Source organism: Lepus europaeus, chromosome 12 (genome assembly GCF_033115175.1).
Source record: "Lepus europaeus isolate LE1 chromosome 12, mLepTim1.pri, whole genome shotgun sequence".
NCBI lineage: Eukaryota > Metazoa > Chordata > Mammalia > Lagomorpha > Leporidae > Lepus > Lepus europaeus.
This window is the reverse complement of record NC_084838.1, coordinates 21,511,841-21,530,638: the sequence shown is the minus strand read 5'-3', so window position 1 is coordinate 21,530,638 and position 18,798 is coordinate 21,511,841. Positions and strand designations below refer to the sequence as shown.

The 18,798-nt window shown below is 43.8% G+C and overlaps 1 protein-coding gene across 1 annotated transcript; it reads right to left on the bottom strand.

Moving 5' to 3' along the window:
• Positions 1-777: 777 nt before the first annotated feature.
• INIP (INTS3 and NABP interacting protein) lies at positions 778-18,407 on the bottom strand. The gene is made up of 5 exons (XM_062207740.1): positions 18,274-18,407; positions 16,853-16,935; positions 7,467-7,569; positions 2,704-2,794; positions 778-1,613 (listed from the first exon to the last, which is right to left on the bottom strand). The coding sequence occupies exons 2-5, from the start codon at positions 16,875-16,877 to the stop codon at positions 1,518-1,520; spliced, it is 315 nt and encodes a 104-aa protein (XP_062063724.1). The 5' UTR covers positions 16,878-16,935; positions 18,274-18,407; the 3' UTR covers positions 778-1,517.
• Positions 18,408-18,798: the final 391 nt, after the last annotated feature.

The following is an 18,798-nucleotide window of genomic DNA, read 5'->3' as shown; positions in this document are numbered from 1 at the left end:
GGAGAAGAAACTCTGAAAAAGGAGAATACTGACTAAATATTGACCCAATCAGGAATTTTAAGTTTAAATTTTCTCCTAGCACCAGAGAGGATAGGGACTCTCGGCCAATGTGAGTCAATTATAAAAAGTTATAGGGGCTGGTGCTGTGGCGTAGTGGGTAAGGCTGCCACCTGCAGTGCTGGCATCCCATATGAGTAACAGTTCTAGTCCCGGCTGCTCTACTTCTGATCCAGCTCTCTGTTATGGCCTGGGAAGGCAGTAGAAGATGGCCAAAGTGCTAGGGCCCCTGTACCCACATGGGAGACCCGGAGGAAGCTCCTGGCTCCTGGCGTTGGATCAGCACAGCTCCGGGCGTTGCAGCCAACTGGGGAGTGAACTGGAGGATGGAAGACCTCTTTCTCTCCCTCATTCTCTCTGCCTCTCCTCTCTCTGTGTAACTCTTTCAAATAAAAATCTTTAAAAACAAGTTATATAAAATACTGTATCTGTGATATAGTAGAAAATATAACTTCAATCCTATTAAAAGTGGAAATGTAGGTTTTAGCTAAATGACTCTAAGTTTCAGGGGCCTACAAATCCCTGAGTGTCTAAGTGTATTATGCTATTTGTATGTTTCATCATTCTCTAACCCATGGTTTTCAATCAGATTCTAATTCTGTAAGACTGGAGTAGGGTAGTAAGGGCTGCATATTTAAATAAGCACTTCAGAATCTCTTCAGGACGGATCACATTGAAAAACTTAATTCCTTCCTAATTAAAGGAATTAAAAGGGAGATCAACATACAGAATAAGCTTTTAATTAGAACAAAAATGGACATGAAAACTATGCAGGCATGTCACTTACGTAGTAACACTAAGAACATGTATAAATTTTAAAGTCACATTTCTTATAATTGTTTTTAACAGCAGTTAGTCACATTGCTTATAATGGCAGATGGTTATAGAAGATGTTGAAGACTGGTTGGTGATTTAGTCTTATCTTGGTTTTCCTTTTCGAATGAGCACAGTGGAAGCAGTTATGATTGCACAGTTTCCGGGTGACACACACGTGCCTATCAATGGAGATGTGCACTGACATCAACTGTACAAACCAAAGATGAACAGAACTTATTTAACCCTGTTGGTGCACAGTTTTAAAAGGCACCCTTGTCAAGCTAAGTACTATAAATGGTTCTGGACAGTCTGTTGTGGACAGGATATATTCAGACCAACCTGTTGGGAGGGGCTGGGGTGACTTTAGGTAACTATCCAGTTCAGCCTGGTTTACAGTTAAAAATCAGACAGTATTCCAAACCGGTAACACACCAGGTAGCACAGTCGGGGCCTCAGATGGATTATCCAAAGCTTTCTTCATTTTCATTGGCCTTCCTTTTATTTTCATGTACATGTTCTTTTCTTTTGAAGAAGCAAAAAATGGAAAAGTTTACCAAAATTCTGGAAGTCACAGTTTGTATAGCACTGATCGATAGTGGCTCTGGCATTTAATATTACAAAGTCACTTTCATCGCGAGTGTTCTTCATTCTGGGTCAAGGCGAGGCAAAACAGGAAGAATAAGATTCCCAAACGCAGAGTCTTGAGTTATGAAGTATCCAGATGAATGTGCGTGAGCATGCTGGGAAAGATTTAAAGAAAAAAAAGGCAGTTAAGCTATCAAGAGTCACAAGTTTTCAAACAAGGCAGTAACATCACTTATCCTTTAGAATGCTTGAGGCCAAATTTAAAAATCAGTTCTGCTGCTAATTTTGTTTAAATACACAAGAGAGTGGCAATAATACAGAATCCAGATTAAATGAGTGGCACCAGGTACCCGTTTATCATCTCCTCTATCTCCCCTAAGCCCCTTTGGTCAATAAATGAGTCAAAGACAGGAACTGCTTTGCTCCTTGAAGTGAGGAAAACTAGCATCGAAGGTCCAAAGTACCCTGCGCAACCAAGCAGGAGTTGGAAAAAAAGAGGTGGAGGAGAGAGAAATGGCAGTGACGCCTGGTGATTAAAACGCCAACGTTTAGTAGGGAACGTTGGAATGTGAGTAACAGAAAACCACCAGGAACTTCCTTGTGTCCTGAAAAAGAGGACTATTTTTAAGTCATCTAAAGTGAGATAATTCTGGAATCCTAAGGTTTAAAAAGCACAGGCAATTGAATTATGCCTACAAAACAAAACAAAAAAAACCTGATGTCTTATCCCAGGTCTCTGGGAACCTGAAATTATCTGAGATGAATGTTTATTACTCTGAAGAATGATACGTTTGTAACCTAATGGAGCATCACACTCCTTCAAACATTTCCTGCACAACAGCTGTATTGATCATTAAAAAATAATACAAGCAATAAGCCTAAAAGACTATCAAAGGATGCAGTAACATGACAAATTTGAAAAAATATTTATTATTAACCTAACCTGTGTAGTTTTTAAGATCATCCTGTCCATCCAAATATCCCAAACTCTTTTGTCCTCAAAAAAGTCCCTGGCAGGCACAGCCCGGAATCCATCACACTGTGTCAGCACTGTAATGGATCTCTTATTACTGCCGTACCGGTCCTTCAGGTCCTTTGGGCGTGACTGAACATCAGCAAGCCAGTGCAATTATGTGTGGAACACTTTTATTGCTATTGCTCCAGTGAAATACCAATGACCACTGTACTGGCTGCCAGGACCCAGAAGTGTGCCCTGGGAGCGAGCATCGGTCCCACGGCGCTCACCTGCAGCGCTGCCTTCTGCTGCGCGGCGATGTGCTGCTGCTCGGCGTGATCGCGGAAGTCCTTGTTGAGAGGCGGCCTCGAGAGCGCGATGCTGCAAGGGAGGGGCCGTGACCTGGCTGCTTGAGGCAGACATCCCTGCTCTTTACATGGGGCATAGTACAGTACACAGTGTGACGTGCTGACATTACATACACCGTGAAGTGACAAAGCTTACTGACACAGCCACCGTCTCACACACTTACCATTCGCTGGCTGTGAGGAGGCTAAAGTTCTCTTAACAATTTTCAAGTATACAATATATCATTAACTATAGTCACCAGGCAGTACCATGAATCTCCTGAAGAGACATCCTGACTTCTGAATCACATTTTTCACTATGTATTCTTTATAGGGATAAAAAGACCTTGTAGAGTACATCCTTCTTTCTCCCACTAGCTACATTAATTCATATGAAGAGAGCCTATGCTACCTTGCTGGGATTCCATATGATCTTTTTCTTCATAACTTATTATCCCATACTTTCAAATAGATGTGAGGTATTACAGTGTATCACGACCCCTATTAACATTATGTTTGAAAATAAATCACATGATAGTCAACAATAAAACCATACTTTTATATAGTTAAACTTAAATGATCATAACTATGTTCCACACAGGTTGAACGACAATGAATAAGTAACCAAACTTAGAGGTACTTATTCATCAGATTCTAGAGTGGCTGCTAAATAAATGCTTGGCTCAATGTTAAAACACCAGGGGTATAAATATATGCAAGACAGAACTGAGGGATAGCAGCAATTATGATGAGATGTGGTGCTGATGCTCTCACAGGGGAACACATGATTCTCAACACAGCTGCAGGGGTAGCAGGCAGGGAAAACCTGAAACACAGCCAGTAACAGATCTCCAAAGAGCGTCAGGCAGCAGGGAGTGACCTGACCAGAAGGATCACGCCGCAGACCGCACACGACCACAGCGGTCGCAGACAGTGCCGGCCGCCTCTCTGAGGCCTGCAGATCGCCCTGCTTCCTTGCTCAGAGAGCACACCCTTGGCTCAATGCTCAGTGGCCATGTGCTTCAGGCAGGCCAGGCTCAGGCCTCAGGCAGTGAACTTCGACTGGTGTAAGACAATGCTGTCCTGCTGGTTTCCAATGTAGGCAAGCGGAAGGTGCACAACTCTGGGCAACCAGACTTGATGGGGAGTTTGCTGGAAGGCTCTGAGAGCGTCTTCCTCTCTTACAGAGGGGACATCCCAGGGGAACGTCGCTGGCTTTTATCAGAACAGAGGTGGTAGCCAGGCCACTGAGGCCTTGAGGGAGCTGCTGCCCCACAGAGTGAAGCTTAAAGGCGATGCAATGGAGCTGAATGGTGACACTGTTGTGTTCCCGGGTTCAGCCACTCTGCAACGCGCTCGTCTCCATGCTCCTGGTTCACACACACTCTCACATGTATGCCAGTTTGACTGGTTTTCCATTACTTCCAGATGGAAGCATCATAACTGACACAGAGTAAGACCACAGGAGACCCAGAGAGGAAGCAGTGAGCGGCAACTGAGGCCAAAAGAGAGGGCGGCCAGGACCAGGATAGCATCATTAGCAATGAAAAAAAACGGACAGGTTTGAGACACATTTCAAAGTATAATCACAAGAGAATGTTAAATGCTCAGAGGTGGAAGTGAAAGAGAATAATAAACAATGGAACTTCGCGTCTGACTTTGGCCATGAGCAAATGATAGACTGCACCACTCACGGAGACAGGAAACCCAAGCACACGAAGTTCTGGTTGCAGAGAGGAAGGAGGCTGAGTTCAGTCTGGGACATGTTAAGTTTGAAATGCTTGTGGGACACTAAAGAAGTGCTGGAGACAGGCTGGTGCTTTGGAGAAAGGACTGGAACAGCGATGCAAATGCATAAGTTATCAGCTCATAAATCAAAGGTTGTGGGAGTGTAACTCTCCAGTGACAAGGGACACACTGGGAAACCTGGTCGGGAACAGAACAACATTTAAGGATAGGCAGTAGAGAAATGTATCAAAAAAAAAAAAAAAAATCAGTGGAGTCTCCTATCACTTCTATAGGCTAAGAGTGAGTGAATGGAAGCAAAGAAAAGGGTATTTTAAGAAAGAGAGGGGGCAGTGCCATGGGTAGCAGATAAAGTCAATGCTTGTGGTGCCGGCATCCCATATGGGCACTGGTTCAAGATCCGGCTGCTCCATCCCCGATCTAGCTCTCTGCTATGGCCTGGGAAAGCAGTAGAAGATGGCCTAAGTGCTTGAGCCCCTGCATCCGCGTGGGAGACTTGAAGAAGCTCCTGGCTCCTGGCTTCAGATCGGCCCAGCTCCAGCCATGGTGGACATTTGGGGAGTGAACCAGTGGATGGAAGACCTTTCTCTCTCTCTGCCTCTCCTCTCTCTGTGTAACTCTGACTTGCAAATAAGTAAATAAACAAATAAATGAAAGACAGAAAGACAGATGGGAGGGGAGGGAGGGTGGGAGGGAGGAAGACAGAGTAGGCACCAGTACTGTGGTGCAGCCAGTTGAGCTGCCACCTGCTGCTGCCATTTGGGGAGTGAACCAGCAGATGGAAGATCTCTCATTCTCTCTAAAACCCTGCCTTTCAAATAAATATATCTTAAAAAAAAGGGGGGGGGGCAGCACCATGGCTCACTTGGTTAATCCTCCACCTGCAGCACCGACATCCCATATGAGCGCCGGGTTCTAGTCCCGGTTGCTCCTCTTCCAGGCCAGCTCTCTGCTGTGGTCCAGGAGGGCAGTGGAGGATGGCCCAAGTGCTTGGGCCCTGCACCCGCATGGGAGACCAGGAGGAAGCACCTGGCTCCTGGCTTCGAATTGGCGTGGTGCGCCGGCCACAGCGGCCATTTGGGGGGTGAACCAACGGAAAAGACCTTTCTCTCTCTCACTGTCCACTCTGCCTGTCAAAACAAACAAACAAACAAACAAACAAAAAACAAAGTCTATTGGGGGCCGGTGCTGCGGCACAGAGGGTTAAAGCCCCAGCCTAGGTTTCCGGCATCCCATATGGGCGCCGGGTCTGGTCCCAGCTACTCCTCTTCTGATCTAGCTCTCTTGCTGTGGCCTGAGAAAGCAGTAGAAAACAGCCCAAGTGCTTGGGCCCCTGTACCCGCGGGGGAGACCTAGCAGAGGCTCCTGGCTCCGGATTGCTCAGCTCTGGCCGTTGTGGCCATCTGGAGAGTGAACTGGCGGATGGGAGACCTCTCTCTCTTTGTGTCTCTACCTCTCTCTGTAACACTTTTTCAAATAAAAATAAATCTTAAAAAAAAAGTTTATTTAAAAAAAAAAATTTATTTGAAAGAAAAAGGAGAGAGAGGGAGAGAGATGATGGAGGGCGGGCAGGGAGGGGAGATATCTTCTACCCATTGGTTTACTTGCAAGATGCCCACAATAGTTGAGGCTGGGCCAGGCCAAGCCAGGAGCCTGGAACTCCATCTGAGCTCCAAAGTGGGTGGTAGAGACCCAAGTACTTGATACATCAACTTCTGCCTCCCAGGATGTACATTAGCAGGAAGCTGGACTGGAAGCAGAGGTGCCATTCCACGTGGTCTGATACGGGACACAGGTGTCCCAAGTGGCGACTTAACTGGCTGCACTGCAATGCCTGGCCAAGAACATGTGTTCTGGTGGAGGGAGAAAGGGGCCTGGAAGTCAGACTGCAGTGGCTGAGGGGTGAATAAGCGAGATAACCGATGGGTGCAGACAAGAGACGGTATGAGAAAAAGAGGAGAGTCACGGTGGTGGCTGAATGAGATAATGGATCTAAGGGAAAATACTGACTATGGCAGAAACTGAATATAATAAAGATCATTAAAAAAAAAGATCATCAAGCTACTTGAATTTGACCTACTTTGCAGAGTGCTTACAAAACAGATCATTAGTAACAATCTCTCAGCTAACAAAAATGTATATAAAACTCATTTTTAAAAAGAGGGCTGTCGAGAAAATGAAACACTATGACCAGAAATATTTTAAATGCAATCAACCAAAAAAAAATGTAATTAATTAAAAAGTCTTAACAAGGAAATGAAGAAACTGGAATATGTCATCACAAAATAAGCGTGGCATAAAAATTATCTTGGAGTTGAGGGTAATGAAGCGCTCGCCACCCTCCCTCCTTTCTGCCAAAACGCAGGATCCAAGTTCTCCTTTACTGGAGGCCACACTGGTCCCCTATCAGCCGACAGGGCAGCAGAGAATGTGCAAACAAACCGGACTCTGGGAGCCTCCTCCCAAGTATTTACCTTCCCACAGCTTCCCGCTCTTGGAAGGCTAACATCGCTTTCCTCGGTCTTGTCATTTCTCTATAAATGTACCCTTCTTTGTTGAGGATGCTCTACATAAACATTCTATTTTGAGTTATTTTTCAGTGAGGTCTCTCCTGAATGTGATATGTGATATGCACTGTAAGTATTAATAAATTTATTTAAAAATTTTTATCAGTCTTCTTGTTATAGAGTCTGTCCCATTTAAGAACTAGAATGGGTAAAGATAAAGTTTAGCTTCCCTTACAGAAACAAAGCACAACATATAAACTGTAGTGCTGAAGAAACAAATCATTGACAACCAGTCTGAGTTATCTGGTCTAATAAATGTGTGTTTTGTATCACCAAATATGAAAAAAAATCTTCTTCAAGATTTCTATGCTTAACAATAAGGCAAAGTAAATATTTCTATCTATTCTCTTGAAAACTGTGACTAATATGAGCAGCCCAAATAGTGTTCAGTACCCAGCTCCAGGATGGTTTGTTGAAGATTGGTTCTGCATAAGCAATTTTCTTTTCTCTTTGTCCAGTTCTGCCAAGATTGCAACTCTGTTTTTGTTTTGAAAACCTAAAAAAAGAGAGAAGAATGAAGAGAGAAAGAAAGAGAAATAAAGATTTTAGATCATTTTACAAAAACTGGGGCCATCTAGAATGCAGAAAGCAAAACTCATGTTCTGTAACATAATAAAGTCATTAGTAATTACTTTCCCAAATATTACATCCTGCTGCCTATTTTCCAGGAACTTTAAGGACATAATACAAGGATCCCTATGCAAAATATAATATGACTGAGGACTTTTAAGACTTGGTTTTAAAGAATTTTAATCACTAAGGTACAGTTTATAGCATTTTTTAATTAAAGACTTATTTATTTATTTGGAAGTCTGAGTTACAAAGAGAAGGAGAGGCAGAGAGAGAGAGGGGTCTTCCTTCCGCTGGCTTACTCCCCAGTTGGTCACATCAGCTAGAGCTGTGCCGATGCAAAGCCAGGAGCCAGGAGCTTCTTCCAGGTCTTCCCACATGGGTGCAGGGGCCAAGGACTTGGGTCATCTTCTAACTGCTTTCCCAGGCCATGGCAGAGAGCTGGCTTGGAAGTGGAGCAGCCAGGTCTTGAACCGGCACCCATAGGGATGCCTGCACTGCAGGCGGCGGCTTTACCCGTTACGCCACAGTACTGGCCCTGGTGCACAATTTTCAAGCTGTTATACTAATATACCACATACTAAGGAATATTATGTAAATATAACAATCATTGTAAGAAAAGTTACATGTATTATGTTAAGCTTATTAGATTGCCTATATTAGACCATTTTCTACTTACAAAAACAACTTCACATGATTCACCAACTATAAAAAAATTCTAAGCACTTGCTTGGTTTGGTTAAGAAGGAAGAGCCTCGTCTTTAAACATTTCATGCATGTTTTACAATGAGAGTGTATGTATAATTACTACCCTGTAACCATTGAGATAAAATGTGAAAATATGTACCTGTGGAATCCAAACTAATATTAAAATAGTGCCTTTGACTGTCAGTCTATAAGCAGCCCACTAAGTAGAACTACATTGTTTACTACTACTGTAGTGATCCCGTTACCAAAATAAAGACATCAATGCTCTGACAACAGACCAGATGAAAAGGCACAGAATGCAGGGATTGCTGATGCTATACAAGAGAAACTTCCCTGAAAACTACATAATAAAATTTAAAATTAAGGTTAAGATAATTAAGAACACTTGTTTCAGTATATTGGAATGCACTGTTTAGAGGGATTCATAGGTGAGTACTTGGTAAAATAAAAACGCTCGCCACACGTACATAAGAACTGCCTACGTTCAAGGCCAGTTAGGCCACTCGCTACATTTCCAACTATAGGGCAAGACTCTTTTTCCTTTTCTCAGAAAAGATTAGTGCACTAATAGAAGAGAACATTGTGGTTCTAGTTTTTGAGAGACTTAGAACTACTACAAGTAGAAAATGGAAAATTCTGGAAAAGCAAATTTAAAAATGAGATAGTGTGTAAATTTTGTGATGAGCAAAATAAGTCGCCGCACTAGAAGGTCCTCTTGTGCTGTTTACAGAAATAGCAATGAGAAGAAAATGCAGCCCACAATGGAAAAAGCATTAAAAAAGACCACCTAATCTGATAGATACTGTTCATATAAACTTATATAAGTGTAACTGAGCTTTCCAACTCCATTTAATGTATATATATAAACTTATATAAAAATCATACATAAATATTTTTGTTTCCAAAGACATGGAAATGAGCCAGCACGGAGAGGGAGGGAAAATAAGCTATGCAAAAACTCATAACTACAAGATTTTAAAAACTTTTAAAATTAGCACTATGAATTTCAAGAGTAACTCTCAGAGGTACTAAGAATTTATAAATATTAAAGAATATGATGCAAATATAACTCAGCAAATGACTTTCAGATAAAACAGGTATGTTCAGATATTTGGACTGATCATTATTTGTATAGTTTTAAAATTTTTATTAGACAGGCAGAGATAGACAATGAGAGAGAGACAGAGAGAAAGGTCTTCCTTCCATTGGTTCACCCCCCCCCCCAAAAGGCTGCTACAGCTGCGCGCTGCGCCGATCAGAAGCCAGGAGCCAGGTGCTTTTCCTGGTCTCCCATGCAGGTGCAGGCGCCCAAGCACTTGGGCCATCTTCCTCTGCTTTCCCGGGCCACAGCAGAGAGCTGGACTGGAAGAGGAGCAACTGGGACTAGAATCCAGCGCCCATATGGGATGCCGGCGCCACAGGCAGAGGATTAGCCAAGTGAGCCACGGTGCCGGCCCCTATTTGTATAGTTTTTAAAAATATTTATTAATTTATTTATTTGAGAGGTGGAGACAGAGTGAGAGAGTTAGAGCACAATCCCAAGCACTGGTTCACCCCTCAAGTGCCCGCAACAGCTGGGCCAAAGCCGGCAGCCAGGAACTCAATTCAGTTCTCCCACAGGGACAGCAGGGATCAACCATTTAAGTCGGCCATCGCTGCTGCCTCCCAGTGTGTGCACTAACAGGAAGCCAGAATCTGAACTGGAGCCGGGACTCAAACTCAGGCACTTTGATATGGCATGTGGGCGTCTCAAGAGGCATTTTGACTACTAGGCCAAAAACCTACCCCCTTGTATTTTTTTTTTTTTTTTTTGCCATTCTCTCTCTTTTTTTTTTTATTTAATAAATGTGAATTTACAAAGTGCAACTTTTGTATTGTTGTGGCTCCCCCCCCCCCCCCCGTATTTTTAATAGAGGAAAACTTTGAGCTCTATAAAAGTATTTCAAGATATACAAGACTATTCAATCATTCTGGTTCTGTTTGATATTTTGGAACTAGGTTGAGTTTTAATAAAATGTATTCTACTCCATCTCTCATCTCACCAAGTTTTGCCAAGTAGTCAAAAGAGAGGTGGGAGGAGACATTCCCAAGAGAAGGAGCTTCACATAAAAAGGTGTATATCATTATAATAATATTAGCAATGGTGAATGCAACCTTATAATGAAGAAGAGTTAAACTGGACTGCCATTTTAAACTTGTGCCCTCAAATATCCAGCAAAAAGTTCCTTTTCCTCATCATTAACTCCGTGTGGAACAGCTTTTGGTCTCTAACACTTTTTTTCCATTAAAAAGGAACCAGAAATTTTAGAAAGCTCCAGGTAAGCTGATAAGCTGATGCCTACACCTGGCATCACCATTTTTGTAGGACTGAGGGTACAACTGATTAGCATTCAGCTTTCTCAGTTATACTCACACTAAAGACTCCCAGGCCAGTCTGAACGGATCTGGGGGTCCCAAGCTCTCTCCTAACTAACAATAGATTTTTAGGTACTTTACATCAGATTTTACCTTGACCCAGTTTCAACCTGAGTCTAGGTTCAACCTAGCATTAGAAATTTAATTTATTTTGTCTTAGCAATTAAAATTATTAAAACAAAACAAATCAAAAAAAGGAATCCAGGAGAGGCTATTTGGCACCGTTAACATTGCCACTTGGGATGCCCACATCCCCTAACACAGTGCCTGGTTTGAGTCCTTGACTGCTCCACTTCCAATCCAGCTTCCTGCTAATGCAAGCCCTGGGATATCTCTGCCACACACACAGGAGACCCACACCGACTGCCAGGCTCCTGGCTTTTGACTGGCCCAGCCCTGGATGTTGTGGACATTTGGGGAGTGAACCAGTGGATGAAAGATCTCGCTGTCTCTGTTTCCATCTACCTCTTCTGTCTTTCCGCCTTTAAAATAAAATCAAAGAAAAAGATCCAGCTCTGCTGCTTTATCAACATTAAAAAAATTAAAAACAAAGCAATCTAGCCAAAAAAATTGTTCCAAATTGTGTCTTTGTATCTACATTCTCATCTTTAAAAAGATACAAATACAAGAATTCAAAGATCATTTTTATGTATCACTGGAATAAACCTAATGATGCTTAAAGGAGAGGTAGCAACCTTGGTACACGTCTAAAGTGTAACTTCGCTTTCCTTCTGGATCATGGATGTACTTGAGTGTGAGGTCAAGCAAGAAACCGCCCAGGAGCTATGCCAATCCATTCCTACACAGGGGAGCATCCGGAGCAACAGTCTCTATGACCTCACTGCCTGTCTGTTCGTTATTACTATCAGCATTTTCAACAACTGAAGAAAATTCAAGTTCATTACTCATGTATCTCATCAGGTCTTTCTGAAATCAAATTGGAACAACCCAACTGCTGCTACATGATCACAGGACCTTGACATTCACCAGTGATGAAGGATTCCGACACAGTGAAAGACACAAATAGTATCTTGGCCAAATTCCAGTTTGACAGTCTGTCTCTATATACCAAAATTCTCAAAGTGTTACTTCTTATCAATCAAACAAATACTGAGAGCCTACCAAATGCTCCTCATTACACTGGATGCCACGAAGAATATGAGATGTCTGTGATTGCAAGAGCTTATGAAAGTAAGAGTCCGGATTGCTACTATAGTAGGAAAGAGTTAGATCTGAGGGAGGGCTGAGTGAACACAACGGGATTCTGCTCCCCACCACCAGAAACATTAATAAATCACAATGCATGGATCGTGATTATTTTTAAAGTAATTGTTTTAGTTATTTTAAGATAATTGAGGCACTTGGCATTAAAACTTCATACCAAATAATTCCTATACACATAAATGGTATACATAAATAATTTAACAGTAAAATATGATAGTTCCGAGTAAATAAGAACTGAAAATGTTCACTGAGAATCCAGGAGTCTATAGAACATGACATTTACTCCCTCTGCTGGTGCCTAATAGCAACAACTCCACGACACCAACAAAATCACTGACAAAAGAGCAATTTTAAAAACAGAACGAATCTAAATTTACTTCAATTTAGACTGGGGATGTTCCACAGTGGATTTAACTAAGGATCAACCAAAGACAACACTAAAAATGATTATATTTTTACTGTAAGTGCTGAAAAAAACAGTAACCAACAAATTGTAAATCTCAATTATTTGTATTACATCAGAGGAATAAAAAATTATTTTTATTTGGACCAAATTGTGTGATTTTTAGTGACCTATCTTCTTTCCAAAATAGACTTCTCTATTTCTTCTTTAGTTTTCACTTTGGAGCAAGCAGAATTATTTTATTTTTCTGAAAAAGATTTATTTATTCATTGAAGAGTTAGAGAGAAAGGAGAGACACAGAAATAGATATCTTCCATACACTGGTCCACCCCCCAGATGGCTGCCACACTCAGGACTAAGCCAAGCTGCAGCTAAGAGCTCTATCTGGGTTCCCCTGTGGGTGGCAGGGGCCCAAACACTTGGGCCATCCTCTGCTGCCCTTCCCAGGCCACCATGAGGGAGCTGAGCCAGAAGTGGAGCAGCCAAGACTTGAACTGGCACCCATATGGGATTCCAATGTTGCAAGACGCAGCTTTACACACTACACCACAACTCCGGCCCAGCTGTATTATTTTCATTCTCAGTCCTTATGACTTAATGGTGAAAAGAAGAGGTCAAAGAGCATAAGAAATGCTGACCTGTGATCAGACCATAGGGCACACAAATCACAAATGCTTATCTGACAGGAGAACGGTGCAGTGTTAGTTGGTTATAGCTGGTAAACCTGTCACCACAGTTGGCCTTTTACAATACAGGCTGAATATTCCTTATTTGAAATTCTTGAGACCTGGTGTTTCAAATTTCAGCTTTTTTCAAATTTTGGAATATTTGCATATACAAAATAATATATCCTAGGAATGGGATGCAGGTTTAAATACAGATTCATTTATGTTTCATATATACCTTATACAACAGCCTAAGAGTAACTTTATACAGTATTTTTAGCACAGCTACATTTTTACTCCAGCCTATCACATTAAGCCTGGTGTGGAACTTTCCACTTGTGGCACAATACTGGCACTCAAAAAGTTTTGGATTTTGGAGCATTTCCCATTTCAGGTTTTTCGGTTAGACATGTTCAACCTGTCCTACACTTGTATCAAACCTATATAACCTTTAGTTTAGAATAAATTGAAACAGAGCCAGTACAGATCTAGCACTAGGAGAACAGTTTGGTTGGAATAACACTGCCAAAAATATGACAAATTTTAGTAAAATATTAAAAATTAATTATTTGAAGGCATTGGAGGTGGAACTGACCAAAACAAGGCAGAAACTGCACCTGGTGAGATTTGGAAACTTGTGGCCTTTTTCCTAAAGCACTCTACAGTCCATAAACAGCTTGGATAGTCTCGCCTTACAAATTTGAGGAATCAAAAGATAGGGTTCAGGGATGATAGAGCAATCAAAACTTTAGGGGGAGAATTGACAGAAAAAGGCAGAAAGAATAAAGCCTGTATTATTTGCGCAAATTAAGTTTTCTCTCACTGCCAAACCCCATATATACAGAAGAGATTCCAAGGACCCCAGCTTAATAAAGCAGTAGCTGGAAACTAAAAAAACTAAGCAAGATTTCAGCTGTTGCCCAATACAAAAGAAACTGGAGCCTGAGCTGAGCTAAGCTGTCTACTGCAACAAAAACCACAATTCAGAAGAATACAACAGAATCCACAGTCTCTAACTGTACTAGCCATAATGTCCAATAGTCAAGAACAAATCTCTAGTTATGGGAAGAAAAAGGAAAATGAGATCCACATACAACAAAAATGCAGTCAACAGAAACCAACTCCAAGGTAACATAGTTGATGCAATTAGTAGTCAAGGATTTAAGGAAACTGGATACACAGAAAGCAAAAGGGGCATTTTAGCAGAGAAATGGGAACCACAGAAAAGAACTAAATGGAAATTCTAGAGCTAAAAAAGCACAGCAATTCAAACAAAATGTTCACTGGACTGATTTAACAGCAGGCTGGAGATGGCAAAAAACAGTCACTAAACTTGAAGTCAGAGAATTAGAAACGACGTAACCTGGGGCCGGCGTTGTGGCACAGTGGGTCAAGCAGCCACCTGTGACACCAGCCTCCCCTGTGAGCAATGGTTTGAGTCCTGGCTGCTCCACTTCAGATCCAGCTCCCTGCGAATGCGCCTGGAAAGGCAGAAGAAGATGGCTTAAGTGCTTGGGCCCCTGCCACCTACAGGAAAGACCCAGAGAGAGTTCCAGGCCCCTGGTTTTGGCCTAGCCTAGCCCTGGCTGTTGCAGCCATTTAGGGACTGAAGATCTCTGTCTCTCTTTGTCTCTCGCTAACTCTGCCTTTCAAATAAATAAATCTTGAAAGAATGAAATGATACAATATGAAGCACAAAAAGAAAAAAAAATATTGAGGAAAAATAAGCAGAGTCTTGGTAATTTGTGGGCCAATAAGAAGTAACCTAGTATATGTACAATTATAGTTCCCAAAGAAAAGGCTATTTCAAAAACATGTTTTGAATAATGGATGCAAATCTCCCAAATTCAGTGAAAGTTATCAATCTATAGATCCAAGAGTCCTAACAAACCCTAAGCAAGAAACCATCCCTAGGCACAGCAGAGTTAAACTGCTGAAATGCAAAGGTTAAAAATCCTAAAAGTAGCCAGAGAAAAAGAACATATTACACATAGGATAGGAAAAACACCACGAAGAAAATAAAGGCAAGCAAGATTAAGAAGGGCCAGGGTTGTCATGTAGCAGGTTAAGCCGCTGCCTGCAAGGCCAGCATTTCATATGGGTACCCATTCCTGTGGTGGCTGCTCCAGTTCCAATCCAGCTCCCTGCTACTATGTCTGGAAAAGCAGCAAAAGGGGCCTAAGTGCTTGGGCTCCTGCCACCCTCATGGGAATCCCAGGCTCCTGGCTTCGGCCTTGCCCAACCCCAACCATTGTGGCCATTTGGGAAGCGAACCAGCGGAAAGAAGATTCTCTTATCTCTCCCTCTTGTTCTGTAACTCTACCTCTCAAATAACAACAATATATAATAAAACTAGTTCTGATTTCAAGTAAAAGAGCAAAAGAACACAAGTGCAGGGGAGGACAAATGTTTACAAAATGAATCTTCTTAACATGGATTGAATAGAGGACTAACAATATTAAAAATGTCACTTACCTTATACAATGTTTAGATCTATTTCAAATTTTGTTTTACTTTGCCACTCATTTATTTTTAAAGATTTATTTTATTTATTTAAAAGACAGAGTTAGAGAGAGAGGTAGAGACAGAGAGAGAGAGGTCTTCTGCTGGTTTACCCCCCAAATGGAACTGAGCCGATCTGAAGCCAGGAGCTTCTTTCGGGTCGCCCACGTGGGTGCAGAGGCCCAAGCACTTGGGGCATCCTCAGCTGCTTTCTCAGGCCATTAACAGAGAGCTGGATCGGAAGTGGAGCAGCCAGGACTGGAACCAGCACCCAAGTGAGATGCCGGCACTAAAGGCCAGGGCTTTACTCCTCTGCGCCACAGCACCAGCCCTTTCCTATTCATTTTAAAAATTAAATTTTATCTGAAAGGCAGAGAAAGAGCTATTTTATCTACTGGTTCTCTCTCCAAATGCCTTTATCAGCCAGGGCTGGGCCAGGCTGAAGTCAGAAGTCTGGAAAACAGGTGGCAGAGACTCAAGGACTTGAGCCATCACCTGCTGTACCAGGGTGTGTATTAGCAGATAGAATCAGAAGTGGAGCCAGGACTCAAAGCCAAACACCACAAAATAGGATGTGGTGACCCAAGTGCAGCTTAACCACTGCCTCAAACACTCACCCATCATTTTTCTTTTTTAAAGATTTATTTATTTGAATGGGAGGAAGGGGAGGGAGGTAGGGAGAGAGAAGGAGAGAGAGGGAGAGAGAGAGGGAATGATCTATCTGCTGGTTCGCTCCCCAAATGGCTGCAATGGCTAGAGCTAGGCTGATCCAAAGCCAGGATCTAGGAGCTTCTTCCCAGTCTCCCACGTGTTACCCATCATTTTTGCTTTTTTTTTTAAACGTTAGGTTTTTTTTTTTTTTTTAAGATTTATTTTATTTATTTAAAAGAGTTACAGAGAGAGGTAGAGACAGAGAGAGAGGTCTTCCATCCGCTGGTTCACTCCCCAGATGGCCGCAACCGCCAGAGCTGGGCCGATCAGGAGCCAGGAGCTTCTTCTGGGTCTCCCATGTGGGTGCAGGAGCCAAAGGACCTGGCCATCCTCCACTGCTTTCCCAGGCCAGAGCAGAGAGCTGGATCGGAAGAGCAGCAGCCGGGACAAGAACTGGTGCCCATATGGGATGCCGGCGCTTTGGGCCAGGGCATTAACCCACTGTGCCACAGTGTCGGTCCCCACCAATCATTTTTGAATTCTGGCCATACTAACTGCTCTATGCTAAATTTTCTCTTATTAAACTACATTTATTATAAAAGTTCCTAGTAATAACAGAAATTTCAGCATGCATTAATTACCTTGTCCCGAAGGGTTTGCTGCCATCTTCGTATTTCCTGTTTCAATTATATTCCGTGGCGACCAATCAGCACTTTACAATCACCTATTAAAAAAATACATGTATACATATATAAAATGCACCATGCTCTAATGACAAACTAAAAGTTGTCAAGAACAGCCAGCTGATCTATTGGCTGTTTCTTAATCTCTCCAGAAAGACACTTCTGAAATGCACAACTTAAATTAAAATTTAATTAATAAGTACCTATGTTGTGGTACAGCAGGTTAAACCACAGCCTGCGAAGCCAGCATCTCCTAAGAACATGGTTCAAGTCCGAGCTGCTCCACTTCTGATGTAGCTCCCTGCTAATGTGCCTGGTCCTTGAGCCCCTGCCACCCATGCAGGAGACCCAGATGTAGTTCCAGGCTCCTGACTTCAGTCTGGTGCAGCCTTGGCCATTTGGGGAGTGAACCAGCTAAGGGATGGTACCTCTCTCTGAAACTCTGCCTTTCAAACAAATTAATAAATCTTAAAACAAACAAAACTGTGTAAGCCTTAAGCCTCTAATTAAGTAGAACATTCAAGGCTTATTCTCAAAAGATGTGAATGCCAACACTTAACAGTACTCTATATATAATACAGTAGTAGGTTGTGTTTACCGAATACATCAACCAGTTGATGGTGTCCATACGATCACAGTGCTGGGAAGAAAAGCCAGCCCCCTACGGTACCCTCCATGCATTTAAGACGTGTCCAGCAACTAGCACTGAGTTCCGAGAGGCTCAACACTGATCAAGACCTACTGTGTCCCATGCACTGTGTAAGATGCTTGAAATTAGTCCTTTTATTTATCACCGCCGGGCAGACTAGGAGCCTCCTCCGTCCAGCGGGTCACTAAGTCGGTAAGGATACCTCGGGCTGCTGGGTCACAAGCCTCGTGCTTTTGTCTGAGCCCCTGATCCCCAGATGAGCAAGGAACGCACGACACAGTGGGAACACCTAAGACTCATTCAAACAACCGCAGCAGAACAGCTGGACAACCGCTCTCTGCAACGCGGGGACGGCGCCCCGCAGGTAGAGAGACCGCAGTGGTGACCCGCGCTTCCTGAGAGCCGGAGAAGGGAACAAGGGCCCGAAGGCGGACGCCGGCTGCTAGGCGTCTCCCGGGGCTGGATCACAGGTGGAGCGAAGCCGGCGAGGCGTGGAGGACCACGGGGCCATCTCAGGACGTGGAACGCTAAGCGGGCAGAGGACGGGGCTGAACCGGCATTTCTGAAGGGTCCCTGCCCACGGACGCGGTGGGCGGGCTGGGCGAGACCAAGGAAGCGGCGGACGCAAGAAACGTTTGGAGCAAGGTCGGCGGGGAGGCCGATGCCCTGTAGCAACCGGCACGGCTGCTGGCGGGGCCGCACGCCTGGCCCCACTGGGGACCCTACTTACCCGGGACGCGAGCGCAGCCAGGCGGGCCTGCCAGTCCGACCTGGGCTGTGAAGGGGGCGCGACCACTTAAGACAAACGCCGCCCAACGTGCCGCACTACAACCTTCCCGCCCCCGCCGCGCTTCCGCCTCCTGACTGACGTGCGCCCCAGGGAGCGGAAGTCCCGCCTCCCGCCTGGACCCTACGGTCGCCGTCACAGCGATCCGCATTGTAATGGCCGCCTCGGTGCAGACGAAGCTCCCGGTCCGAAGAGTGACAGCCGAAGAGACTCATGGGAGATGCCGGCCGTACAGTTGGGAGCGGGACCTGCGTGGGGGGCGGGACCCAGGGCGGGGTTGCGAGTCGGGGGGCGGGGCTACCAGGCAAGGTGGGTCCCTAGCACCCAGGTCAGGGGCTCCGGAGAGAGAAAAGCCTCCCCACGCGCCGGATCTCGCCCCCGACGGTGCGCATCCACCTCGGCTGGGCTTCGGAGGGTGAGTCTTCAGAGACTGAGCTCTCAATCCAGCTTTGACAACCACCTCGGATT

Bases quoted from the DNA above. Each gene is read 5' to 3' on its own strand.
- INIP (XM_062207740.1), bottom strand. From the start codon at position 16,877: ATGGCAGCAAACCCTTCGGGACAAG. The intron at 7,570-16,852 runs GTAATTAATGCA...CTCTTTTTTTAG, and splicing joins AGCAAACCCTTCGGGACAAG to GTTTTCAAAACAAAAACAGA. The intron at 2,795-7,466 runs GTACTGAACACT...CCTCCCTTGCAG, and splicing joins ACAAACCATCCTGGAGCTGG to CATCGCGCTCTCGAGGCCGC.